This window comes from Mustela erminea, chromosome 1 (assembly GCF_009829155.1).
Source record: "Mustela erminea isolate mMusErm1 chromosome 1, mMusErm1.Pri, whole genome shotgun sequence".
Taxonomy (NCBI): domain Eukaryota; kingdom Metazoa; phylum Chordata; class Mammalia; order Carnivora; family Mustelidae; genus Mustela; species Mustela erminea.
Genome location: NC_045614.1, coordinates 152,678,324 through 152,705,044, shown reverse-complemented (window position 1 = coordinate 152,705,044; position 26,721 = coordinate 152,678,324). Strand labels below are relative to the sequence as shown.

General features: G+C 46.3%; 1 protein-coding gene across 7 annotated transcripts in view; it reads left to right on the top strand.

Moving 5' to 3' along the window:
* The window catches only part of PXYLP1 (2-phosphoxylose phosphatase 1), a 68,865-nt gene that overhangs the window by 12,551 nt on the left and 29,593 nt on the right, over positions 1-26,721 (top strand). For 2 of the 7 annotated variants that reach the window (XM_032347263.1, XM_032347273.1), the window contains exons 2-4: positions 8,310-8,432; positions 11,317-11,460; positions 22,936-23,067. In XM_032347263.1, the coding sequence (XP_032203154.1) occupies positions 22,989-23,067 (79 nt within the window). In that variant the 5' untranslated portion in view covers positions 8,310-8,432; positions 11,317-11,460; positions 22,936-22,988. Of the gene's footprint in view, positions 1-8,309; positions 8,433-11,316; positions 11,461-13,442; positions 13,603-20,195; positions 20,562-22,935; positions 23,068-24,988; positions 25,129-26,721 lie in introns of those variants that run through there. The other 5 variants (XM_032347294.1, XM_032347281.1, XM_032347304.1 and 2 more) reach the window with 5 other exon arrangements.

Sequence of the window (26,721 nt, the reverse complement as noted above, 5' to 3'; positions counted from 1 at the left end):
CACCCTCTTCCCTGATGAGTGAGTGCATAAAACCTGTCACCAGTCAGCAGTGGAGGTGTGTAGTCTGCTCCACCCGGGTATTACTGTGTACATGGTTTATCCTCTCTGAAATGCCAGCTCACATCAGGCATGCCAACAGACGTCCATCCTGCCCTTGTAGCTTTAGCAGTTTCTGCCTCTTCCTTGAAGCCCCCCAATGACCAGCTAGCACCCTGCCCTCTTCCCGGGCTCCTGCAGCTTCCATCTGTCTATACAGTGTGTTTCCTAATCACCTTCCCAGAGTCCTGGTTTCTGGGCCTGAGATGAAGCTTCTGCTGAGTGGGACACCCCACCCCTCCTGATGAACTCTGATTTTATCTTCTTACACATCAGGTTTAGTGTTGCATTAGTTTTGAAAGGAGGTGCTCTTTCAAAACCACTAGTCTCTTTATAACTTATTGCATACCCAAGAAGTCTTGTGACTTCTTGCTTCACTGCACTGTTGGGTTTTTGGTTTTTTTAGTTTTTTGTTTTTAAAGATTTTATTTATTTGAGAGAGAACGTGCGAGCGGGCCTGCCATGCAAGATGGAGAGCACGAAGCGGGAGAGGGGCAGAGGCAGAAGGAGAAGCAGACTCCCTGCTGAGCAGAGAGCCCAACCAGGGGGGTGTCCAGATCCCAAGACTCTGAGATCATGACCTGAGCTGAAGGCAGACACTTAGCTGACTGAGCCACCCGGACGCCCCATCAACTATGTTGTTTAAAAAATAATTTGTTATTACTATTTATTCAAAGATTTTATTTATTTATTTGACAGAGAGAGAGAGATCATGAGGAGGCAGAGCAGCACATGGTGGGGGTGGGAGGGTGGGGGTGTGGAGCAGGCTGGCCGCCAAGCAGAGAGCCCAATGCAGGGCTCAATCCCAGGACCCTGAGACCATGACCCGAGCTGAAGGCTGAGCTACCCAGGCGCCCCTAAAAAATAAGTAAGTTCTGCAGCTTCCTTTTTTTCTAATATTGAAAGTAGCAAATGTTTAAGAAAGTTTGGAAAATACAGAAAACTATAAATGAGAGAAGTCTTGCAGGATCTCACCACCTACTTAAAGAATTGTAAACCATACTTTCATCCTTACAGTTTGTTTCAAAGAAAAGAGTACTTGTAATCCCAGCCGTAACCACTCATAACATTAAGGGTCTATTTTTCTCTTTCTGGCGTTCCTTTAAAAATTGTCTCTTTTAGTGATTTCTAAAAATAGCAATAGGTTCAAAATTCTAAAGAGTGTAACAGTAAAAAGTCCCACTTCCAGCCCTGTTTCAAACCACGCGGTCCAGTTTTGTAATATATATTGTTTATAACATAATTGAGCTCAAACTGTAGGTGCTGTATTTGTAAAAAGCTGTAAAAAGCTGCTGTAGCTTGCTTTATTTATTTATTTTTAAAAGGATTTTATTTATTTGACAGAGAAAGAGAGATCACAAGTAGACAGAAGCAGGCAGGGGGCGTGGGGGTGGGGGGGTGGGGGGGATGCAGGCTTCCTGCGGAGCAGAGAGCCCCAACAGGGGGCTCGATCCCAGGACCCCGAGATTATAACCTGAGTTGAAGGCAGAGGCTCAACCCACTGAGCCACCTAGGCACCCCTATAGCTTGCTTTTTTGACTTAACAACATCACATTTCCTGCTGTCATTATTAATCGTTTTTGTTATTTGTACATAATACATTGTAAAAACAAAGCATTAAATGTATGAGTAAATTTTGAAAAGTCCGCAGTTGAGCTGACCACTGTTAATTTAGAGGCTGTCATGAGCACACAGTGAAGGTGTCTTGAAGACACGAGTCGTGTTTTTTCACAGTGTCCGCTTTATTCAGTGATAAAGGAAGGTTAAATCACAAATCGCAGGTTCACAATTCCAGACTCTGTTGCGGGTCCCCGTGTGATTAAACTTGTCTTCCTACACACACAAGGCAGGACAGAAGGCACGCCACACAGCGAACAAGCTAACAGAGGGGTGCAGGACGTTGAGGAACCAACCACGACGTCAGTCTGAGGGCGCACCGCTGAGATAAGGCCCAGGGCTGGTCTGGTTCAGCCCTTGGCACTCGCTGCTTCTGATGTCCGAGCAGTGAAGGATCTGGGGTCTGGTTAGAGATCCATCCGCAGAGCCTTCTTAGCAGTTGCCTTTTTTAAGGGTCAGACATCAAAGGGTTGTGTTTGAAGTCTGACAGTTTGCTGCCCAAATCCTCCCCTTTCTAAAGGGCTTTAGTCAGTTTTAGGTCTCTGCAGAACCCCCTCTGGTTCTGTCAGTGATCGGTTCTGGGGTGTCAGCTGACGTAAGTCCCAAGGGTATCTCCTGAACTGCTTGCATAACTGCTTGACATGAGAGACTCCATGTGGCTCTCAACAGAGGCTGTCTCCTTCCAGGCTTTATTCTGTGAGTTTACGTATTCTCTTCAGATTTCCTTGTATATGCTGAGCTGTGTAGATGTCTTACCTACGTGAGATACCTACATAGCACATATGTACTGGATCTGTGACACCGCCTCTCACACGCTGTCTCATTCATTTTTAACTCATAGAATCTGGAGATTTGTCCACATCCACAGCTAAGCCTGTCTACCTCTTTCTCTTTCTTCCTCCCTTCCTTTCTTTTTTCTTTTCCTTGTTTGTTTTTTAAACGTTCTAATTTTAAACAATCTTTTATACCCAATATGGGGCTCAAACTCACATTCGCATGCTCTCCTGACTGACCTGGCCATGTGTCCCCTCTTCCTTTTTAAAGGCAGAATCATGTTCCATTGTATGAAAAACTATAATTTTCCAACCATTGCCCTATGGGCGAACATTTCGGTTTTCAGACATTTATATTTATTCCTTTTGCCACTTTGCACCCATGAACGAGCGTTTTTTGAGACTAGAGACCCAGAATACAAATTCCTGGGGTAAAGAGTATTAGTTAATTAATTTTTTTTTTGCCAATCGAAATGGTGAGACATGCCATGTCATTTTTAAATTTGTATTTCTTTCCATCCAGCTTTTCCAAGAATATATATATATATATATATATATATGTATACACACACACACATTTAAATAAAATTTTAGAGTCATTGCATGCATGGCTCTGTATCTTTTTTTAGTTTTTCACATTAAGTCACATTAAAATGTTCACATTTTCTTTTCTGGGTCATTGCATTGTCTTTAAAAGCTCAGTTTCAGGAGTTCTATCTTACTGAACTATTGCAGATCACCTGGAGAATTTTTTTTTTTTAGCATTTTACTTATTTATTTGAGAGAGAGCACAAGTGGGGTGAGGGGTAGAAGAAGTGGACTCCCCGCTGAGCAAGGAGCCCGATATGGGGGAATGCGAGAGACTCGATCCCTGGACTCCAGGATGATGACCTGAGACAAAAGCAGATGCTTAACCAACTGAGGCACTCAGGTGCGCCCACCTGAAATATTCTTTATCTTCATTTATTTATGTCCTTAAATCTCCACTGACCTGGGGAATGACAAGTAATGGAAGAGAAAGGAAAGCAGATCAACACCTTGTGCAGAGGTCTGTCCAATAAAAGAACCAAATTAAAATCCGAATTAGATGTTTGCTGAGGAGCTCATCCCTTAGGTGTTTGAGGAGGTGCGGAAGTAAATAATCAGCGTGGGCTCTTGTTCTGTAGAGACCCTGAAGCCTGTATGTTAAATATGAAGAAGCTTCGCCTGCTTCACGTGTTCCATTGTGGAAAGTGCACGGGCTTGTTTGTCGTTGTTTGGAGGGACAGGTTATGATTCCCCCAGAGTTTTCCACAGCGGGGAGAATATCCAGGAGGCAGTGTGGTGTGAAGGACACCACGTGGAACTGGGAGTCTGGAGAGTTGGCTTCAGGTTCCACCTCTTCCCCAGACTACCCAGTAAACCTGAAGAAAATGTTCAACTTCTTGGTTTCCTGGAGTGTGTGTGGTGAGAATGACCAGGGTTTGAGTGGGTTTGGACAGCCTGGTAGAGGGTGGGCTAGCAGTTAGAGGCCAATTCTAGCTCAATATTAATGAGAAGAGTGAAAATAAGCACCACCTAAAAACAGGAGAGTGTCATAAAAAGTAAATATTCGGTTGTTTTTCCCCAGTTCCTGGTACACAGCTCCTAACACCCTGGCAAACTCCAGAGTGCTGAGAACGTCTTTCATATGGTAATACTGTGGGGTGGGGGTAAGTGGCTTCCGGATGGCTGCTGGTTGCCTGAAAGGCCAGAGCCGGGTTGGAGGATTGGACGTTCAGCCCCACCCTCTGACCTCCAGGGAGGGGAGAGAGGCCAGAGGTTGAAATCAGTCACCAAGGGTCACTTGTGACTCAGTCTGGAACCTTAAAAAAGGGGGGGGGGGGGGGGCTCTGAACAACAGGGGTTCAGGTTCAGAGGGCTTTCAGACTGGCAGCATGTCAGGGTGCTAGGAAGGCAGCATGCCTGGAGAGAGCATGGAAACCCTATGCCCTTGCCCGATGCATTCCTTCCATTGGGCTGTTCCTGAGTTTTAGCCTTTATAATAAATCTACAGTAACAGCAAGTAAAGTGTTTTCCAGTTTTGTGAGCTGTTGGAGCAAATTATCAAAGCAGAAAGGGGTACGCGTTTTTCGAGGAACACCTCCCTCCCCGTCTTTGTAGCCAGGTCTGACAAAAGTGGGTAATTTGGGGACCTGGTGCTGGTAACTGACAACTCAAGTAGGGGCAGTCTTTGGGACTGAGCCCTTATGCCCGTGTAGTCTGATACTAACTCAGAGTAGTCAGTGCTGGAATTGAATTGAATTGTAGGACACCCAGCTGGTGTCCACAGAGTTGAAAAATTGGTTGGCTTGAGGAAAAAACACTATACTTTTGGTGTCAGAAGTCTTGTGAATAAAAACAGCTGAGCTGTACGCTACCAGTCTTCAGAAATGTTCTGATACCTAGTCAGCCAGCTCTGAGCCAGGCTTTGTCCAGCACTAGAGACAGGCTTGTGAACAGACCCCGTTGCTTACAGTCAGTCACAGGAGACAGCCAGAATTTCAGCATGATTATTTGATTATGTAAGGATAGCCCTAAGACGTGTCATGAAGGAGGACGGGGTGACTTGAGAGTGTCAGACAGGATCTGAACTAGACGGGAGTTCAAGGGCAGCTCCCTGAGAAAAGGATCTTGGAGCTGGGATCGGAAGGCCAGTCATGAGTTAGCTAGGTGGGAAAGGTGGAGGTGGTGTAGGAAAGAACATTAGAGTTCAAAGCTGATGGCCAAGAAAGAATTCTTGAGACGTCTTTGGTGCAAAAAGGTGATTTTATTAAAGCATAGGGACAGGACATGTGGCAGAAAGAGCAGCACTGGGCACATGAGGAATGGCCCATTATATACTTTCAAATTGGGAGGGGGTTAGGGATAGCATCAATCTCAAAGGATTTTGGAGGCAAGGTTTCCAGGACCTTAGGAGGTCATATACTTGGGGCGTGGTTGCCAACATGTATCTTGGGGAATAGAGATGAAGATTCCGAAAGAATTTTTATATGTTAAAGTGGGCTTACAGAATCCTGGGGCAGTGTGGGGAGAGGAAAGATGGTGGGTTAGGATTGCCTGTTGCCCTTAGCAAAGTGTCAACATCAAGGCAGTTGAGTCCCTAGAAGAATGTCACTCTGCCTGTTTCAAGGACTTGTCAGTGGGCTGTAAGTAGTAAGGAAATTTAATAATTTTTCTTCTGCCTCTGTTTCCCCTGGGACAGAAGAGAGATGGCAACGTGCCTGCTGGGGAAGGCAGAAAGGATGAGTTGCTGGTGGGTGTGGTGAGCCTCTCCCCTATTCATTCATGCATTCATCTGTCCATTCATTCAGTCATCCAGCAAACCTTGACTGATCACCTGGTCTGGGCCAAGTACTGTTCTTGGTACTGAGAACAGAAGAGTTAGGAGCAAGACTGACAAAGTCTCAAGCTTTCACTACTGCTGTGTAACAAGTCATTCCCGAACTTGGTGACTTAAAACCACCATCATTTTACTGTTATCCTTGTGATCTGGAGGTGGACAGGGCCTACTCTTATTTATCACTTGGGTCCCACACAGTTATTCAGGCACTGGCCAGTCTGGAATCACCCAAATGTTCCCTCATTCACATGTCTGAAGCCTGGGCTGGGAAGCCTCGGACAGTTAGAGCTGCTTGGGCATCCCTGTCTCTGGGTGGCCTCTCATGCGGGATTTCTTGTGTGATCACTTCCAAAGCAAGAGACCTAAGAAAGACCGAGCCAGGTAGAATCTCATGGTCTCTGAGGTCACACAGCATCATTTCTGTCCCATTCTATTAAGGTAGTCCTGAGGCCTACTCAGGGGACCCAGAACCCCCTCTTGATGGGAGATGGGACAGAAGATTTGTAGATATGCTCTAGAACCACTACACCCTCATGCTCGGCTCTCCCTAGCTTTTCACACTTGGCTTTTTTTTTTTTTAAGATGTATTTATTTAGGGGTGCCTGGGTGGCTCAGTGGGTTAAAGCCTCCGCCTTTGGCTCAGGTCATGATCCCAGGGTCCTGGGATCGAGCCCCACATCGGGCTCTCTGCTCAGCAGGAAGCCTGCTTCCCCCATCCCTCTCTGCCTGCTTCTCTGCCTGCTTGTGATCTCTGTCTGTCAAATAAATAAATAAATAAAATCTTAAAAAATATATTTATTTATTTGAAAGAGAGAGAGAGAAAGTACACACACACACACGTGTGAGGAGGGGGAGAGAGAGCGAATCTTCAAGCAGACTCCATGCTGAATAGGGAGTCTGACACAGGGCTTGATCTCACAACCCTGAGATCATGACCAAGCCGAGACCAAGAGTCAGACACTTAACCAGTGGGTCACCCAGACGGCCTTCATCCTTTAAACTTTAAACTTACCTGCGTGCCTGAGCTCTCCAGAGTCCTCCAGAAGAGATAGTCTTATGGCTTGCATCCTAGCTCCAGCATGCCCCTTGGGGGTCCCACCTTCCTCCCCTACCCCAAATAGCTCCAGAAAGGTATAGTTTTCTTTATCTCTGGCTCCTTCTTGCGGGGAGGGGTGTTGGAGCCCCTCATGGATTGGCACTCCAAGCATTTGACAAGCTGACTTTCCTCCTAATTGGGTCATTGGAGGACATATGTGGACACAGACACCAGGGCCCCCAGAGCAAGGTACTTTTGTGGGGCTAAGAGATGGCTGAGATGACTGGAGGGCTATGTATGGGGCTGAGGTACACCTGGACTAACACTGGGGCCTTGGAGGCCATGGGCAGGGTTTGGTCAGCCTCCTAAGGGCATTAGAGGAAACTGCTAAAGGCCCAAAGTTTTGATCATCACCTGCTAGGGAGATTATAGAAGACACTATGATCACACTTATATGTGGAATCTTAAAATAAAAAAAAAAAAATGAGATCATAGATATGGAGAAACAGATAAATGTTTGCCAGGTGGGGATGGGCAAAAAGGGTGAAGGGGGTCAAAAGGTACAAACTTACGGTTATAAAATCATTAAGTCATGAAGATGCTTAGAGTGGGTCTTAAAAGTTCTCATATAAGAAAATAATTGTAACTATGTGTGATGGTGAATGTTAACTATGGTGAGGAACGTTAACTAGACTTATTGTGGTGATCCTTTTGTAATATGTACAAATACCAAATCATCCCATCTTGTGTCTGAAACTAATATAATGTTATATGTAAATTATACCTCAGTGAAAAGACGACGACAGACCTCTGGGAAGAACAAGATTTTGCACCGTGTTTTTAAAGTAACCGGTTAGAATGATTTCTTTTGCTTATAGAAGACTTTCAGGTGTGTTGCTAATTTCAGAAGAGGAAGCATCAGTCTCAATCTGGTTAAGCACGTTATAATAATGTCAGTGATTCGGCAGTCTGGGGTTAGTTATCACAGAGTTGGTGGGCAGAGCCGATCTTCTGTAGCCAACAGGGCCCACAACACTGTCAGTGGAACCACCGTCTGCAGCAAACGTTCCTACCATTGTCACGTCCCGTAACACCCAACTGATAGTGCGACAGTCACCAATGAATAGTGGCCAGTGGATAACCTTGGAAGATGACTATTACAGGATAGCTCTTTGCTCTTTTTAGTAGACATACTCAGAATCTCAAGTTAGAAACTCAATTTTATGAGGACAATACAGAATAAGTATTCATTCATTTAGCTTAAGTTTGTGGAAACTGATGTGTAAACAAAGACTGTGGCCACCTCAGTGCTTGGCATTCTCAGAAGCACGGGTGTGAACAGCTTCTTCCCCCACGTTTCTCATTAAGTACCACTGACCTCGTTTTTTTGTTTTGTTTTTATTTTTGTTTTTGTTTTTGTTTTAAGAATGCCTAGTGGTTTACAGGTAAGCATGACCCCCTCTGGAAGACTTGAAAGGGCCTACCATCTACCAAGTGACATCTTTGTTTCAAGGTCTCTGCCTCTCTCAGCTTCAAGTTAGGTTTCAAGGTAAGTACCATATTCCCAATGACAGAGTGATTTAAAGATGCAAATAACCAGAACTCTCCTGAAAATGTCGCTTGGTAATAAGTTTATGGGGCTAGCCCCAATCTGTGCATGTGAATATTCCTAGAAAACTCTTGCTCCAAAGCAAAAAGAAATTAAGCATTTTTTGAGCTATTATGACTTGGGTGTTTTATATGTATTATTTTGCTTAGTACTTATCAAAAGCCTGTATATACAGAGAAGCATTAGGATTTATGTTAAGCTGCTGTAACAAATTCCTAAATTGCAATGGCTTGGCACAATGGATTATTTTTCCTATGTAAAAGCAGTCCAACTTGGCTCCAAGACAGTGGTATTGAGGTGGGGGTTCATGAGGTGGGACCTCTGCTCCATATAGAGATTTGGGGACCCAGGCTGCTGGAAACTCAGTCTTCTGTGGTATGCTGCTTCCACATGGGCTTTTTTTCCACTTTGAATTATTTTATTAACACTGCACATTTTTGTTTCCTCGACATCAAGTTATATCCCATTTTCTTTGCTTTCCAGTTTTATTGAGATATAATTGACATAGAGCACTGTACTAAGGCGTGCAACGTAAAGATTTGGTATATGTCTGTATTGTGACATGATCACCACAAGTTTGGTTAACACCCATCTCCTTACACGCTTACAGTATTTTTCTTGTGATGAAAACTTTCAAGATTTCCTTCCTTTTTTTTTTTTTTTTTTTTTAAGATTTTACGTATCTATTTGACACAGAAAGAGAGAGAGCTTATAACAAACAAGCAAAGGGGAGCAACAGAGAGCGAGGGAGAAGCAGACTGCAAATATAGAGGCAGTGTTACTTCTTGCATTCTCATTTGGATATCATTCATTTCATTATCTTACCTAATTGCTGTGGGTAGGGTTTCTAGTACTATATTGAATAAAAGTGAAAGTGGGCATCCTTGTCTTATTCTGGTCTAAGAGGAAAAGCTCTCAGCTTCTCACCATTGTGTATGATGAATACCATTGACTTTGAGGCATATATTTAATTATGGCTTTAATCTAAGCTGAATCAAAGTTTTGGAGCTTAGAATAGTGTTAGTCCCTGCTTTACTAGAAAGGAGTTTGGACTAATAGCAATTCAGATTCCTTCCCAAGCTTAATGTCTGATTCTGTGTGACAGTGCTCTTAGCTCTGTTTTTGTAGAGTTTGCAATTGCAAGTTAGTTTGCACTTTGCAAAATGCAAGTGCAAAGGAACATCCCCCACCACCAAAAAAAAGTTTTGAGAGCTTGAACCAGAGACTCCTTGGATTTCAGGTACATGGAGCATCGCCAGCAAGTGACTACCCACCTTGACCATCTCCTTGAGCAGGAGGGCTCGTTCTGTACTGACACGGAGGCTGCCACCCTCCCACTGAACCATCCAGAAATTTTCTTAAACATATTTTAAGGGCATGGAGTTCCTGCCTTGGGCGCTGGCAGTGATGGTCCACAGGGGACCTGAAACTCTGTGCCTCATCATGAGGGAGTCATGGGATGAGCTGGCATTGAGCACCAGGTATGATCAAAGCTTTGTAGGCAAGTGTGCTTCAAGCCAGGAAAGGGCCTCATTGGGCAAAACACCTTGATTTGTAGCATGCATCAGTGCCCCCATTCACATGTCTATCCAGAACAAAACCCCGTTTCTGTGTAGTATTGTTAACCTGGAAAACACAGCTTTCAGAAAGCGAAGGGGGCTGTGGCAAACTGCACTCTCAGGGGGCCTGATTCACATTGCTAGGATTTGCAGGCCCTCCGAAGCTCACCTTGTTTTTGTCTATAAAATTTGGCTTTTACCATGCAAACCTTTATTGTACATATGTATTTCTCATTTTATAGCCCTGCGCGTTGAATGTTTTGTGCTTTCCTTGATACCGTAACAAACGTTTAAAGGAAGTTTTTTTTTTTTTTTCAAAGATTTTATTTTTTGATGCACAGAGAGAGAGAGAGAGAGCATATAGCAGGGGGAGCAGCAGGCAGAGGGAGAAGGAGAAACAGGCCCACCAAGCAGGGAGCCCAATGTGGGGCTCAATCCCAGAACCCTGGGGTGCCTGGGTGGCTCAGTGGGTTAAGCTGCTGCCTTCGGCTCAGGTCATGATCTTAGGGTCCTGGGATCGAGTCCCGCATCGGGTTCTCTGCTCAGCAGGGAGCCTGATTCCCTCTCTCTCTCTCTGCCTGCCTCTCTGCCTCCTTGTGATCTCTGCCTGTCAAATAAATAAAATCTTAAAAAAAAAGTCCCAGGACCCTGGAATCATGAGCTGAACTGAAGGCAGACACTTAATGACTGAGCCACCCAGGTGTCCTTCAAATAAAATATTTTAAAAAAGGAAATGTATCTGGCTTTTGTTTGTTTGTTTTATAAAGATTTTGTTTATTTATTAGAATGAGCAGGGCGAGGGGCAGAGAGAGGGAAGCAGACTCCTCCACTGAGCAGAGAGCCTGATAAGGGGCTCAGTCCCAGAACCGTGGGATCATGACCTGAGCCGAAGGCAGGGGCTTAACTTACGGAGCCACCCAGGCACCCCTGTAACAGACTTTTTATTGACACAGTTTGCTTGCAAAATAAATAAATCAGGTATATTTGGGGGTGCCTGCGTGGCTCAGTGAGTTAAAGCCTCTGCCTTCGGCTCAGGTCATAATCCCCAGGTCCTGGGATCAAGCCCTGCATCAGGCTCTGTGCTCATCGGGGAGCCTGCCTCTCTTCCGATCTCTGTCTGCCTTCCTCTCTGCCTACTTGTGATCTCTGTCTATCAAATAAATAAATAAAATCTTAAAAAAAAAAAAAGAATCAGCTGTATTTTTTAAGTGGCTTTGTGATGAGTAAATCTTGCCAACTGCATGTTCTCCCTTTTCTTTGTTGAGGTACTTAAAGCTGCTCTTGACATTCTGAGTCAGAATAAGCCAATTTCAGATGTCGCTACCGCTGCAACTTTAAGAAGGAGCAAAGTGGTGAAGCTGGATGCAACCCAGGCCTCTCCCACAGTGTCGGAAAGAGACCACTAAGAAGTACGTAAGATTGGAGATCCTGGCTTGACAAATTAGTTATTTCAGTTTTTTCTGGTCCTGAGAAGTGATCAGACCCCTTGACAAGTTTATCCTTTGTAGAGCTGAGGAAAAAAACCTCAAAGGAGAGAGTGGCAGGAAAGTAGAGTTCAGAAGTGGGAGGGTGGGGTCTTTAATATTTCAGGGATAAAAAGTACTACATCTGTAGATTATCTGCCTAGATCCTTTCTGGAAAGAAATGGTAGGTAAATAATTCATGTTGCATATTTAAATACATAAAATATGGAACAAACGGTCTTGATGGTAGGACACATGCCTCGTGAGGGTGCCGCTCTGCTGTTTGTCACTGTGGAATTATACCTGAGTGAACCAACACTGGTGTTTCTTAAACATAGAATTAGGACTATATGTGCTTTGATTGCTAGATCTGAAAAGTGCTGGTACTGTCATTATTTTTTAGAATAATCGTGTGTGTTGTCAAATCTCCAGTTGTGGGTTATTGCAGACACCCACTCACTCCCTTGTTTGTAACATAACTCTGATTCTGTGCAGGCCTCCACCGTCTCCCTTCCTCCATGGACCTCTGCCAGGAAGGAGGTGATACCCAGTTGGTTTCACTCCATCGTGGTGGTCCATTCCCAGTGCCAGTGATGAGCTTGCACATAGGCTCGTGACACCGTCCTGCCAGTTTGCCGTTAGGGGAGGTCTGCTGGAGGGTTTCTGGGAAGGCCTTCCTTGCTGCCAGCAAGCATGTGCAGGATTGTCCCTTTCCCATCTGCAGATTGCCCAAGGTGACGTGATGCCCAAGAACGTGGCCACCATCTTAAATCCCTGAGGGGAAGTCATCCTAGGGATGGGACAAGGACAGGATGGCAGAGTCCAGAGATGGAAGGGTGCTGGCTTCCTGATGATGCTTCTGGGGCCCTGAATTAACTAACCCTGGAGCCGCCCTTCCTCACACTCTGACTCCTCATATGAGAATATGACTGAGTCTCTTTGTGTTCAAGAGGGTTTCTGTTACCTGCAGCCAAGACATCTTCACAGATAAATAAATAGTTTAAGATAAAAGAAAAAATAAAGCTCAAAAAGAACCTAGGTTATCACAACCGTGACTAATCTCTATCATATCTAAGGTGACATTTTAGAGTATGTGATGAGATTTTCCTGCCTAGTGCAGTTTGTCATGAATTGGCTTATGTTTATTCATCACTGCCTACAGAGGCAGCCACCATGAAGAGGACTGATGTCATCTAGTGCTCCTGGCAGGTTCTAGTTAGGATATGGGTTTGACTTCTTTAACAGAAGTGAAATAACAATGATTTTTTTTTTAAGATTTTATTTATTTGTCAGAGAGAGAGAGGGGGAGAGAGAGCGAGCACAGGCAGACAGAGTGGCAGGCAGAGGCAGAGGGAGAAGCAGGCTTCCTGCTGAGCAAGGAGCCCGATGTGGGACTCGATCCCAGGACACTGGGATCATGACCTGAACCGAAGGCAGCTGCTTAACCAACTGAGCCGCCCAGGCGCCCCGAAATAACAATGATTTTAAAAGGTTGTGAGATTGTTTTTTCTCTCCCAAAACAGTTTGGGCTGGTAGACAGTCAAGGAAATGGGTAGTCTGTCCCATGAGGCCATCCAGGGTTCTTCTCTGATATGCACTAGGATGTTGTCTCCATGGGTGTCAAGAAAGCTGGCTTAGCTCCCCACCAGCGATTTAGAGCATGGGAAACGGCAAAGGAGGAAGGTCAGAATGAGATGGGGCAGACAGCCTCCTTTTGACCCAGAATTGCTTCTAATACTTTCAGTCACAACTCATTGGCCCAGATTTGATCATATGGCAACTGCTGGTTGCAAGGGACTCTGGAGAATATCCTCTCTAGCTGGGTGGCCGTGTATCCAGCTAAAACCTAGAGGATTCCCTTAGGAAGAAAAAAGAGCAAATAGACACGGGGAGACAGAGATATCTGCCACATAGTGTGTCCTCTGCAGGAGAGAGGCAGCACAGGACAAGGAGAACAGGCTGGGTGCCTCTCTGATTGTGAAGCAAGGATTTGAGTCACAAGAGCCAGTCTCCCGGAGCAGCCTGGAGCCTTTGCCAGTTCTCACCTGCTCTGGCCTCTCTTCTGGTCAATCAGAAGACTTGAATCAGGTGATATTTAAAACCTCTCCCAACTCTGACCTTCTCTGGCAGGGTCCCACAGGCATGCTGCTTCTCGAGTGGGGGCAGAGATGAAGGGGAAGCAGGGTCAGTACCTCATATGTGGGTCGTGAGTATTAAAACCATGAGAGAAGTCACTGCTGACTTGGCTTTTAGAAGCCAGGTACTGTGCTGGGTCCCGTACACCTGCTAATCTCACTAACCCTAACCCAACATGTGACGTGGAGCCTGTGGTTGTTCCCATTTCATAGATGGGGAAACTGTGGCTCCTTAAGGGTTTAAGAAAGGCTTGAGCCCCAGCCAACAGATCCCTGAGCCCACATGCTTAACTGCGTGTTGTGGGAAGGGCTGGGACATGACGTGGGCTTTGTGGGGTGTGGCCTGATCGTAGTGAACCGTGCAAGGAGGGTCAAAGAGCTTTGGGCTTGATGCTAGCCTTTATCCAGGGCCAGTTTGGGGATCGATCTGTAGCATTAGATGGCCCCGCACACCATTACCCCAGAGCCAGGAGATGGCTACTGCCACTTCTGTCACATCAAGGCAGGACATTGTCATGGGTTACATCACCTTTTCACTACCCCAGGGGAGAAGACAGGCTGTTCTTTAGGAAAGAGTACCCTGGTGAGAAAGGAGCCCTGGGACGGTCAGCCGTGGGGCAATGTACGGAATGTTCAAGGGGAGACACACCAGGTACTCTATTGGCATCCTTTAAGCTGTTGCCCCTGTGCAAGGAGCACAGAGGCCTCTGGCCTGCTCCTGTCCTCCCAAAAGAGGCTGGGGCTGGGAAGACACAGAACCCTTGCTCTAGAAAATGAGGGTCATTTTCAGGAAGTCGGCCTGTCCCTTAAGCTGGCACTGATTGGTGGCAGGGATCCTGGGATGACATCCTCCTGCTCCTACTTGGAAGTCAGTGGCTCTGTGCCCAGAGGGGGCTCCAGGGAGGGAGTAGGCATCAGTGCATGTATTTTCTGGTGCGCTTGGTGATAGGCCTCCTTGGGGTCATCAGGGAGGTTGGCCCGGGCAGAGGGAGTGAGACCCTTGCCCCTGGGTAGCTAGGTTTTCCCCGGGCACAGCAGCCCACTTCTCTTCTGTGACTCCTGACACAAACAAGGCCCCCCCACCTTCCTCATTATCCCTCAGCAGTCAATACAGTCTCACTTGGTGCTGTCTCTTTGGTTCATTCTGTTTTCCTAAAATGCAATTATAAATACACCAGCTCCAATCTGCTCTTCAAGGCTGAGCTCTAGCTGAGCCTCTTCAAGAGAGCTATCCTCTCTCTCTGGGCCTAGGTGTGTCTCCTCCCCATCCCGCTCCTGCTTGTGCCTCATGGCACTGCTTTCATGTGGTGTAATGGTCCTTTCACTCGTGGTCCCACTGACCAGACTGTGAGCGTCCTTTTTAAATTTTTTTTAACTTTTACTTTCAAACATTCACGAGAGCAGAGAGGATCATACAAGACATCCTCAAGAATCCATCAACCAGTTGTCAGTTTTGCCAGCAGTTGTCAGCCTTTTGCTACTCTCAATTTATTAATTCCCCTTCCTGCCCCCCCGCTGAATATTTTATAGCATTTCCTAGATCTTGTGTCATTCTCCCATATATACTTTTGAACATTTCAGCTGTGAGCTTCAAGATGGCGGAACTGCATCCTGAAGCCTGTGTTCTGTGCGCGCTCAGTGTGGATGATGCCCGACACATACTGATCTTAAGAAAAGAAATAATGTTTTTTCTTTAATTTTATTTATTTATTTGACAGAGATCACAAGTAGGCAGAGAGGCAGGCAGAGAGAGAGAGGAGGAAGCAGGCTCCCTGCTGAGCAGAAAGCCCGATGCGGGGCTCGATTCCAGGACCCTGAAATTATGACCTGAGCCGAAGGCAGAGGCTTAGCCCACTGAGCCATCCAGGCGCCCCAGAAATAATGTTGTTAGAATCTACTGACTGACTAGGGCTGTGAATTGGTTTCAGCCTTTAGAAGTGAGCATGCGTCCTAGCTGGAATTTGAGTAACTGGAATGTGTGTAACTGCTAGGAACCCACAGCCTCCTTAGTGTCTGCCCTGCTGCCTGGGAGTTTCTAGGAGGTTCTGAAATCTGTCCATCAGTCCTCAGACTTTTAAGGTTGGTTTATTTTGAGACAAGCATCTTTGATTTTGCGATTAAACTCTACGTTGAGGTGACATTGGATAGAGAGGACTGTAAAAAATCTACGTTGTAGCTTTTACCTTTGCTTGGTTCATATTTAGTTCACAATTATAGCCTTGGGGTTTTTAAAAAAATTATAATAACATATTTACTTAGGCCAAGGTGATTAAGACCCAAAAAATCAAAGTATAGAATACATCTTAAGTGTTTTCTTTAATAACATCTTTCTATTCCTGGCAATGGCATTTTAACTACACAAGTAAGAGATAATTAAATACATATTTTTCTTCCAAGCAGTTGTGGTCACGTTTAGAACCCTAAATTCTGTACACTTTGAAGGAGACCCTGAGACTAGAGTCATTGGACATGGCATTTCCCACTCTTATGAGGTAAAAATCAGGCCAGGCCTTGGGCTTTTGGAAATCTTTGGGGGTAGAATGTCGTTTGTAAAAATGCCTTTAACATGTTCCCTTTTCCTCTTAATTCAGAAATGATACTTACTATAATGGGAAGAACCTATCAACTAGTCCTTTATCAAAATTGTATTCTTAAATATTTCCTTTCACCACTCAAATCTACTGTAAAGTTAAAGTTGGCTGGGTTTTCTGTTTGTTTTATTTTTTACTGTTTCATCAGGAATTCAGAGTAATAATTCTATTTCTGGATTTAAGATATTTTTACTGTGTGGGTTTAGCTCTGGGACTAAGGCTGTGCCCAGTAGACATCTGATGAGTACCAGTTCAGCCTGGAACATAAAACACTTGTTTCTACAGTTGTATTATAGGAGTTGGATTGGGTTGTGATGCCATATTGTGTCTAGAGCACCTTTTCTTTGGAAGGTGGTGGACCTTGAGAGATGTCAGAGGACAAGGAGATGTGAGTGCCATGCTGAAGTAGGCCATAGTCCCAGCCTCTCATCCAGCGGCTGTCGCAGTGACTTCCCACACACATCATTTTCTGGGCTGGGAGGGAGGAGGCTCTGGGGCTTCTGCTGTGGACCCAGAGACCTTGAGTCTCTGGCTGTCACTTGGCATGACTTGGACAAGTGTGATAGAGTGTCTGGAGGAGCGTGCGCACAGAGCCCCCATGGAAGGAAGTTGCGGGACGATCCCTGGAGGGAACCCACAACTACATGACTTCTTGAATGCTGCACGAGAATGGACTCTGTGGAGAATAGGCCAGAGCTCGGGCCATAGAGACAGAGCCCATTGGCTGGTAATCCTCGTTTTCTTAGGATGGGGCCTGACAGAAGCTGACACAGATGTTCCAGGCTGGAAAAACCTGTCACAGTGGCTGGGGCCACCACAGATGAGTCAGCCAAGGGAAGACTTGCCATGCTGGGGGAGGCAGGAATGAGGCTGCAAACGTGGCTTCCTGCCCCAACGGCTGGGGCTGGCGAGTAGAGACATGGCCAGTGGCCAGGATTTGGAAGAGGAATCAAAACGTGGGGAAGAAGCAGTAGCCTGGGGGAAAGGGCAAGTCTTTGTGTTCAGATGATGGTGCAGGGATCTGTATGATTCCTCCAGAGCTGGGCAAGCACAGTGCATGCCTGCTGCCTCTGTGGTTTTCTCCCCGGCCTTCCTGCTCTCTCATACGCTGTTTGCCACTCTGGTTTAAAGATCGAGAGATCGAGACCCTGGGCTCAGACAAATGAAGTTAGTTAGTTGTCAGAGGGGCACACAGAAACTAAGCAGCAGAGCAGGGAGCTGGCCCAGATCTGTCGGCCTCTGGAGCTGCCTCTTTGTCACCATGTCAGGGCTCCTCTCCATCTCTCGCAGTGAGGAGGTGTCTCTGCTGAAGACTTCTTTTCTCTGACTGGTGCACCCCACATCCCACCATGGGACCTACTCTTGGGCGCTCACACACACCCATTGGGATCCTAGCTCCAGCTGCAAACACAAATGTCTTCAAATCCATGTGTATTTTAAATACAGTGTTTATTTAGCCATTAAGAAAAAAAATGTAAGAACAAAGCATGACCTTTCTTTCCAAGTTTTCTAGGAAAATAGGCTCCAGAAGAAAGCGTGTGTGTGTGTTTCCTGGGGCCTGAGGTCACCACCCACTCCAGGCTGTGAGCGCAGCTCCGGGGCTGTGATCACACCAGGTCCGTCCCTAGCACAAGTGGAAATAATGAGACTCTGACCACATCCCTGCCATTTGGTGTTTGGTGGTACCAAAGCAGGGCCAGAAAGTGGAGGGTGCAGAAGTCCTGAGAGTATTAAGGGGAAAAGGATGGGTGTTCCCAGGCTGAAGCCCGTGTCAGTTGAAAAACTACAGATGTGTAGAGATGTCAGTAGCCCAAAAACTAGAAGCAGTCAGGCAGGCACACGGTCCCCGCCATCTGGTTAACCCAACACATCCCCAGTATTTTAAATCTGGAGCTAAATATAGCTCCTTTCCAAAAAAGCACTCAGCTTATTAAGGAACGTAGAAAAGTAGAGCTTTGCCTCTGCTTTCTGCACAGGGTGGTATGGAGCTCCAGACCCTGACTTAGGAATTCCTAGTAAAGATGTAAGCCACTTCCACTTTGTTATATCAGTTAGCTTTCATTTTGTAGCAAGCTTCTAAAACTTACTGGCTTAAAACAGCAACCATTACACTTGCTTGTGATCTGTGGGTTGGCCACGTAGTTCTTCTAAGTCTGGGCTGACTTTCCTGGTCCCCATCTGCTGGTGGCGTGGCCGGGCTGGAACGGTCTGGGATGGCCTTGCTCACAGGTGTGGTGATGGGCAGACTGGCTAACGAGAGCCTCAGCAGGGGCTGCTTGCTTTGGCTCCGTGTAGTCTCCCATCCTTAGCCAGCTAGCTTGGGTGTCTTCCCATGGTGGTCTCAGTGTTCCAGAAGCAGCAAAGGAGGACAGGCCCCAATGCATAAGTATTTTTCAAGCCTCTGCTCAGCTACTGTTGTCCCCATAAGACAAAAAGTCAATACCTTGTCCAAACTTAGAGTCCATGTGGGAGGAAACTACACAGGCTCTGGATACAGAAAGACTACAGATCCGCCATGCTATAAGCCTGAAGTCTAACTCAGTAAGTAGTAGTTGTTTCCACCCCACAGAAGACGACCCTGAACAGTCTTGTGGTTCATCCTTGTATAAAAAGGCAGTGTCGGCTAAAACCATAGGCAGAGAACATGGTCGTTGTTCTGGTGGCCTCACCTGCCAGTAAGTGTGGTGGAAAATCCCCCAAGAGGCCGGAGGCAGGAAGCAGTTGAAGAGCCAGACGAGAAGAAAGATCTTCACCTCCCAAACCCAAACACAGAGCAACCAAGTGGCAGGTCTGGTCTCTGACATACTGAAGCAAAAGACACCACTGGGCTTAGAAGTCAGAGGTGGGTGACTTCCCAGAGGCAACAAGATTGTTTCCCACGCCCTGGTGGGGATAGAGGCTGAAGACAGCACTTGAGCTGGAGAGGGAGAGGTGAGCAATAACATGTGAATCTTCAGTATTTGCCTACCTGGAGAAACCTACAAACAGGTGAAGAAACTCTTCCTGTCTCCCAGGAGGAGGGAAGAAGTGGGAAAAAGAACTGAGAGAAGATGAGGAGGAAATAATGCTAGTAACAACTGTTGTCTTTTGAATGTCTGTCGTATGCTAGGGATGGTATGTAGACTTTTAGTCCTCACAGCCTCCTGCGGTGACTAGCTCCAATTTACAGATGAGGAAACTGAGTCTCAGCGAGGTTAAGGAACTGGACCTACGTCACTGAGCTCAATGTTCTGGCCCAGGCCTGTCTGCTTCCATAGGGCTGCTCCTGTCTTTTCCCCACCATGCTGCTGATGTGGTCCGCAAGAAAGCATCTTCAGGTAGCAAGGACTGCAGAGCCCTCCTAACAGGAGAGTTCTCAAAGACCCAAAAAGCCGTCTCCCAGGTAGGAACACTGGAAAATGTTCATGATAAAGGAAAAGATGGCAGCCTCAGATGGTGGCATGGTGACAGAAAGGTGAGGAGGGCATAAAGAAAAAACCCAGCACTTCTTTTCGTCTGGAGTACAGAGATACCCCAAAGGAGGGTCACCTGGGTGGCTGAGTTGGTTAAGCATCTGCCTTCAGCTGAGGGCATGATCCCAGGGTCCTGGATCGAGCCCCGTGTCAGGCTCTTTGCTCAGCAGGGAGCCTACTTCTCCCTCTCCTTTGCCACTCTTCCTGCTTGTGCTTTCTCTCTCTGTCAAATAAATAAAATTTTTAAGAAAGAGAGAGAGAGATACCCCAAAGGAGACATATCCACTGAACCCCCCTCCCCATTCTGTGATCCAGTCTCTACCTACACACCCCAGTCAGTAAGGAGGTCATTGATAAAGTAGAATAAATTCAATCAAGAATGACCTAGGTAATGAGAGGCTTCTGAAACCCAAATGCTATCTAGTGAGGAGCTGTCAGCCATCTTCTAGTACCTAAGAAACTGGCACATGCCAAGAACTAACTTGTTCTTTGTTGATCCACAGCTTGGAGCTAGAGTCAGCGTGCAGACCTGTCGGGGAGACACCACCACAACATGGAAAAACCAACTGTAGAGGCACAGAGATCTTGTTTTGTATCTTGTCACCATGACTTCATAACCTGTGCTCTTGAGTTTTGGTTTTCTGCCTGCATATTAGAGATGCACATGTCTGCCCTGCAGAGCGTGAAAGAGGTTGTGTCAAGGACCCCGCATGGGGGCTGGTTTACACTGCGCTCTATGAATGGAAACCTTGGGAATGATGGTTTTGAGCAGTTAGAAGTTCCTGTTCCCTGGAGAAGCAGAGCAAAACTAGAAAGCTGCCAAGAGGAGGTGCGGGGGTAGCTGAGCATTGTTACTCTGCCCAAGTTGGGTATGTTTTGAAAGCATTGTGGCCAGTGTTCACAAGTGAATATTGTTGCCTTCCATGCTCATCCTCTGGGGAGCTGAGGGTGGAGGACAGAAACTGTGACTCCAGGATGGCTGGGTGGCTTAGTTGGTTAAGCATCTACCTTCGGCTCAGTTCATGATCCCAGGGTCCTGGAATAGAGCCCCTTGTCAGGCTCCCTGCTCAGTGGGTTCTGCTTCTGCCTCTCCTCCAGGGTCCTGTTCTTTCTCTCTCTCTCTCTCAAATAAATGAATAAAATCTGAAAGAAAAAGAAAGAAGGAAAAGAAAAGAAAGCAACTATGACCTGGATTTTACTTAGGTTGTTTGGTCCCTATGGTTTACAGTTGAACCATCAGATAAACATTACCAAGGATACCCCCAAGGTCAAGGTGGCCCAGAGCCACCCAGGTTTAGCATTTTGTATCTGGGATAGGGTTTATCAGCATTAAGGGTTCACCTTCATTGTTAGCACAGAAGAGTTGACCTATAGTGCCACTGTCTGGTGGACTCATGCTCTGTCTCAAACTGTGACCTCAGCCTCCTTGGGTGCTTAGTGTAGAAGCCATTGTCCCTCACCAAGCACAGAGTCTGCTGATCTGCTTTCAGATATGTGTGTGTCTTTTCAAACACTTCCAACTGGAGCTTATGAGGAATTTGAATTTTGGAAACAAAACATTTGTTTGGGATCCCAAATACATGAAGTCCTGGGTGGGATATAGGACCAGCCAGAGTGATATGCTGTCTTGGCCAGGATGCTAGAGAGCTTTCCAGGCTAGCAAGTGCCCTCCCCAGGGCAAGGAGGGTGTCCACAGGAAGAGTCACAGGCCATCTTTGGACACTAGGCACTGGTCCTTGCTTAGGGGTGGTGACTGAAGGGACAGAATCAGTGAGTATTTGAAGGTGTGAATTTGGGATCTGTCAACAGAGATGCTGGTGGCCAGTGTACAGGTGCCATTGTGAGGTACAAATATACTTTTGTTAGTCTTTCAGCAAATGTTCTCTATTTGAGACAGTCTGACAAATCCCTTTAAAGGAATGCTTCTCAAACTCCCTTTCAGGGTCCTTCTGGGGTTAAGAGCTGGGAAACACAGGACTCTAAGGCTCCGGGTCCTGCTTCATTCCCTATAGATAGGTTAAAAAAAAAAAAAAAAGATGATATAAGATAGAATTCTCATACCATCCAGTTCACCCAAAGTGCACAATTCAAGATCTCTTAAAGATTTATTTATTTACTTACTTATTTGAGAGAGTGCATGTGCACACACAGGGTGGGAAGGGCCAGAGGGAAAGGAGAAAGAATCCCAAGCGGACTCGACGCTGAGCTCAGAGCCTGCAGTGGAACTCGATCTCACGACGCTGAAATCAAGGGCCAGGCACTTACCCCATGGAGCCACCCAGGTGCCCCCCGACAGCCTCTGATATATTTATTCACAAAGTTGGGCAGCTCTAACCCTCACCGAGTGAGCAAATGAGCTTTTGTCTGATTGTGTCTATTGGGGCTCTGAAGGCGATTGTATTTGAAGGAGGAAAAGATGCCACTACTAAAATCAGGTCTGAAATTATTGTTGTCCTCATACTGTAACAGGTGGGACCTTTTCTGAGGAGAGCGTGGTCTTCAAGTTCTGTTTCAAGCCCCAGAGAGAACCAGGAGAGAAACTTGGCTGATAGGTTACACCGTCTAGCAGCCATTCAGTTTTCTCACAGAAGGGCCTCGTTCAGCATTTCTGAAATCCTTCTGTGCAGCTCTAACATGGTGGAAGGAAATGGGAATGGTGAGAGGAAGACCGGTGGACACAGCAGAAATAGGGTCACCAGTCCAGATGGGAGAAGGTCTTCAGTTAGCAGATGGGGCCACTGAGTGTAGAGACAGATCTCCTGGCATACTCCAGCCATCCCTAAAGCCATGACTGTGGGACACGTGGCAGGGATTGGCATTCAGGTGAATGATGCACATTTTTAAAGGACCAGAAGTGTATCCGCAAAATATTCACCAGAAAACGCTGAAGGTGAGGAAGTTGCTTGTCAGAATGGGCTGAGCATGAGCTGGTCTGTAAAGACTTCATTGTCTGGCACTAGATGAAGCTCTTTACATTTTTCTTTGGAAAGGTCCTGCTAGGAAGTGTCTCTTTCTGTGTGGATGTCAGATAAACGAAGCATTCAGGAACCAGTCTCCTCCTCTTAAGTTGAAGGGAGCATTTGCATTTGGGCTTGTCTGGGGGCAATGCCATAACCCACGATTGTTCTGCGACCAGGATTCACGCTCCCCTGCTGGAGGACCGGGCTAATTGGATTATTTTCAGTTGACAAACTCAGTTTTCCACCTCGGAACACATGTTTATTGCCTCTGTTTTATTCACAGGATGTGTTCCTGTTCGGAGGTGAAACCATGAAGAGAAAATAGAGCAAATAATAATGCTTTTCCGCAGTCGCTTCTTGCTGCTGTTGGCCCTGGCTGCCGTGCTGGCCTTCGTGAGCCTCAGCCTGCAGTTCTGTGAGTGTCACCTGGCACCGCTGGGACAGGGGGTTGGGGGGGAGCCTTCCTCCTGAGAGAGAGAGCCCTTGTGGGGAGGAAACAAGCAGGCCCCAAAGCCTTTGTGTTTCGAATGAACAAGGCAGTTTTAAAACAACTGAGTATTTTTATTATTGGTACTGAGAGTGGACGGTTGTGCGTACAGATCCTAAAACCGCTGAGCTTTGTGCTGAGTGTCTTTTTCGGCCATGAGGAACCAGGCCTCCTGAAATGTTTCTGGCTTCCGCAGAGATTCCTGACTGGCCTGGTTATTCCCAGATTCTTGGATTCCCCAGGGGGGAGACACCGAGCGGCCCAGCAGGAGCTGGGGTGTTCAGCCTGCTGGTACATTCTTTGAGGGTTGGTGTCTGTTTTCTGTTCAGACCGCAGATATGGGGCTGCGGTTGTTGGGAGTGTAGGGGGACTAGGTCCCAAACTCTGTTTCCTGGGCAGTGGGGACCATGCACAGGGTTTCTTGTGTGGTGAGGCAAGGGCAGGCCGATGAAGCCAGTCCACAGATCTCTCCGCCCAGCACTTTGTCCTCCACTTGGCGCCTGTGTTCAGGTTTGGTCCCCAAGCTGCATGCCCCACTGCTCCCCCAAGAGTAGGCATCCTCAAACACAGATCCGGCCCCAGCAGCTCCTTGGTTATGATCTTACAGGGGTGGCCCATGATGTCCGGGGGAGGCTCTCTGTCCTCCAGTGGTCCCTGTCTCATGCTAAATTGCTTGGCGTTCTCTACACATTTACCCTCTTCTCTGTGCCCAGATCCCACCGGCCCCTCTGCCTAGAGCGCCGTCCTCCTCATGTCCCTCGACGTGCGTCACTCAGTCGTCTTCCTCCTCTAGGAACCTTCCAGAACTCCCCCCACCTACCCTTCAGCCAGATCTGATGCTTCTTTGTTGTACTTCCAGAATGCCCTAATCCTGTTCCCCTCCTCACACTAACCATGTAGTATTCTAATGTTCAGTTCTCATGTCTCTTCCTCCCATCACACTGTTCTCCGAGAGCAGGGACCATGTTCTGTTTTCCTCCCTGTCCCTGGAACTGCACTGCCTAACACACAGTAGGGGTTTCATGACTTTTTATTAAATGAGTGAATGAATCTCCACCTGTTGTGAAAAGCAGGCTGATCCAAATTCCCTCTCCTTCTGGTGCTGTATACCCGAAGTTGAGAGTATCTGTACGACACTGGGAACTTTGGCTTTGCTGTCCCCTGCTTTCCCTCCATTTTACCACCACACCCTGATGGATGGGAGGTGCGCGGTTGGCACCCGTCACTGCATAGAACAGCTCTGTGAGGAGGTGGCACTTCTGTCGCAGTTTGAGTGATGGAAAGAAGGGCAGGTGGCTCAGCAAGTGGGAGGTTCTGTGAGCGCTGAGGAATGTGGGAAAGACTTGGCTTTTGGAATAAGTGGTTTGAAGAGAGGAGTCTTTGAGCACGTTTCCCCTCGTACACCTCCAGTTTGTGACATACTCCGTGCACACGTCTGGTACCCATGAAAGGCTGTTTCTAATACGAAAGACAATTAAAAATACTCATTTTATCCCTCCAGAATAGGAAACGAGGTCAAGAGTAGGTGGGCACAGGAAATTTAAAGATACTCCAGATGGTTAATGAACCATAAAATACGAATCCTTTCCAAAAAGTGTGTTAGGACTTTCAGTAGTTTAATAGCTCATAACTTTTCATTAAAAATTTTCCATCCTTTGGCTGGGGAGGTCAGAGGTTACAGTCAACCTTGATTTTTTCTTCTGTGAAGCTGACAGGATCTGAGACGTGAATGTGGGTTACTTGTGTTTGCTGCGTTTCTCTTGCATGAGGTGGTTTCCACGTCACTGAATTGGCCAGTGTGTTTTGCTTATATAACTCCTCTGAAAGTACCTTCTGTTTTAGGAGAGCCAATTTTCAGCCATACTTTTTTTTAAGGAGAATTTTGCAGGGTAAATTAGCCTGCCTGGGTTGGAGCTCTTTATTCTTGGATACGTTGGAGTTCGGAAAGCTATTAAGATATGGATGTCCTTACTGCTCTTCTACTTCTAGGTAAACTGTAACTTTGGAACTTAACCATTTCTGTAGATGTGGAGTTTAATTGCTTTATTTATTTAATTGCATTGTGGCTTGCTGGTTATTACAGTGTAAGGCACTGCACTAATTGGTAATACAAAAGTATACATTTAACTAACATTTGTGTTTTCATTCTTACCCTAAAATATATGGACTTTTTTTTCATCATTTCTTTTGACTAATTTTTGAATAAATACCAGATTAGCACATGTAATTACTTCAGGTAATGTGCGTGAGGCAATCCAATATAACTTGGTTTTTCTCAGGCTTTAAGTAAACAGTATAGTTCTATTTGCGTTCTGCAACGATCATGTATTTTATTTTGTCTTGTTGGCTTTTTCTGATGTTTTGAATATGAGAAAGTTATGACCCGGCTTACAATTTAAAAGCCAGGTTGTTTAAAGAAGCATTTCTTCTTGGTACAGAAAGTGGGTCTGTGAACCCATATATATTCATTAAGTGCATATGTGTGTTGGGCATTTTTCTACAGTGTCAGGGTGGAGGTGGAGGGAAAGGATATAAAAAAGGTTAAGATACAGTTCATAGTTTCTCAAAATATGTTTATTTTAAATGATACTAATGACTTGCTCTAGGCTAACAGCCTTTAATGAAAATCATTCATTTTGTATTTTTAAGTCCTGGATATTTTTGAGTTTGGAAATAGGGAAACGTTGAAATTCCTGGTGTTCAAATTGTAGAAGGGAACAAATAAGACATGGCTATCTTTAGTTATTCTAGTTAAAATGTGTATGTGTATAAAAATTACTTCTCAGATTAAGGGACTGCTTTAGGGCAACAGGACAAAGACCACTAGTACGTCAAGACTGGATTAGTTGTTGTTCTGCTTTTTCTGTTCCTCCTTCCACCCAGCCTTTCCTTAATGCGTATTTTGTGCTCCTTTCACCATTTTCCAACGGCGTTCCCAAAATGGCGGCGCTCAGGAGCGCAGAGGCTCTGGAATGACAGCCTTGGGTGTGAATGCCGCTCTGCCTCTTGCCAGCTGTGTGCCCTTGGGCAAGTCAGACGTCTCTGTTTCTTCTTCTGTAAAGTGGAACGGGAACGAGCTGTGGCTGCTCCAGCGTTGGTGTGAGAACAGGAACCTTGTGGGGAAACTCCTTGGCTTGTGGAAATATAGTCCGTGTAAACCTTGTAAGCAACAGCACAGATGCCATCACCAGCGCCCGTCCTCAGAAACCAGGGCTCTTGGGGTCCCAAAAGGCTGCCAAGGCTTGTGTTCCTTCAGCCACTTGTCAGGGAGGAGGTTTCTGAAATATATCATACTTTTATTTGTTTCTGATCAGAGTTCATTGGCCATGAAAGTGGTCAGTCCATACGGTGCATATGGCTCTGTATCTGGGGGTGTTATTCCTGGGCAGGGCCCCAGCTGACCGGAGCAGCTTCTAAGGAAAATACCAAAGATGGACGGGGGTTCAGATCCCCAGGCGTAAGAGGGAATGTTACCCTCCAGCAGTGAAAACCAGGGTTGTCTTCAGTATCTGAAGAGCCTTTTCTGCAGGGGTCAGACTTGTTCTCTGTGGCCCAAGTGACTGTGTGGGGACACAGTCCAGT